The sequence below is a fragment of the Atta colombica genome, unplaced genomic scaffold, assembly GCF_001594045.1.
Source record: "Atta colombica isolate Treedump-2 unplaced genomic scaffold, Acol1.0 scaffold55, whole genome shotgun sequence".
Taxonomy (NCBI): Eukaryota; Metazoa; Arthropoda; class Insecta; order Hymenoptera; family Formicidae; genus Atta; species Atta colombica.
In genome coordinates, this window is record NW_017259545.1 from 2,320,625 (window position 1) to 2,321,711 (window position 1,087).

At 28.0% G+C, this 1,087-nt stretch overlaps 1 protein-coding gene across 1 annotated transcript in view; it reads right to left on the bottom strand.

The window, feature by feature from the left end:
* Positions 1-351: 351 nt before the first annotated feature.
* LOC108691885 (centrosomal protein of 89 kDa) overlaps positions 352-1,087 on the bottom strand; it is a 3,548-nt gene continuing 2,812 nt past the window's right edge. Inside the window, exons 6-7 of the mRNA XM_018199819.1 lie at positions 798-813; positions 352-699 (exon numbers count right to left, since the gene is read on the bottom strand). Coding sequence (XP_018055308.1) covers positions 416-699; positions 798-813 — 300 coding nt within the window. The 3' untranslated portion in view covers positions 352-415. The remainder of the gene's footprint in view (positions 700-797; positions 814-1,087) is intronic.

Sequence of the window (1,087 nt, forward strand, 5' to 3'; positions counted from 1 at the left end):
ATAAGTTAATAATATTGTACAATAATATGAATCGTCTAGAAGACACTTAAGATAATCGATGTTAGGCCATGTAAGTTATATTGCTACATAGAAAAAAATGATATTGTATTAACAACATTATATTGTATTGGCAACAATCTAATTGAAAATAATCTTTATACAATTTTTAATGTTTATACAAATAACAGTGAAACAAATAACATTTTATTAAAAAAAAGAGCATTTGTTTCATTAATACTGTCATTGAATTAACAAGATTTCCAAAATTAAATTGCTGTCGGCAATTAATGTTGTTAATCTAACATCATTTTTTTCCATATAGTGATACTTTTCTTTTATTATATCCTTCATATATATTAGAGACGGAATTAGATTTATTTTACATCGTGAATACGTAGGTAATTTCTAAGCTTAACTAAACGTGCTGTATCTTCGCGCTTTTCAGTCCTCCTTTAACTTTCTTATTATCCTCAGCGGTGACTTTCCAAACAAGTTCCAAGTTCTCGCGGGTCGCGCTAATCTCTTTCTGCAATCGTCCGATCGTTTCCTCTTTTTGCTTCAGTAGATGCTTGAAGCGTTGCAATTCTCGACGATACTCGTCCTTCATTCGATGCACATCGAGCTGCTGCACTTTCATATTTTTTTCTGCCAGTGCAATTTGTTGCTTGGCACCTTCGTGTACAATCTGTAATATTTGATCTTATTAAAAAATTTATAAAAATTATATCGTTCCTTTATTTCAAAATGATACAAATAAAAAAATTAATTTCTTAAAAAAGGAAAAAACTGTTTTCCACTTGATACAATTATTGACTAATTAAATATCAGCAAGCTGATATCAGCAAAGATAGTGTAACGCTTTCAGTTCACAATCCTTAAAACTTTTTGAGATTTTGGTATTTTAATAACTTTTTTAAACCATTCTTTTTATGTTATGACGTTTTGATTTTTTTAATGAAGTTAAGTTAGAGTTCACTTTTGATAAATGATGGAGAGTAATGTTTATACCTAATTCATTCATGATAACAATTCGAAAATATTTTTAATTATGTCATTTTTTAAATAAGGAAGCGATATATATATATAT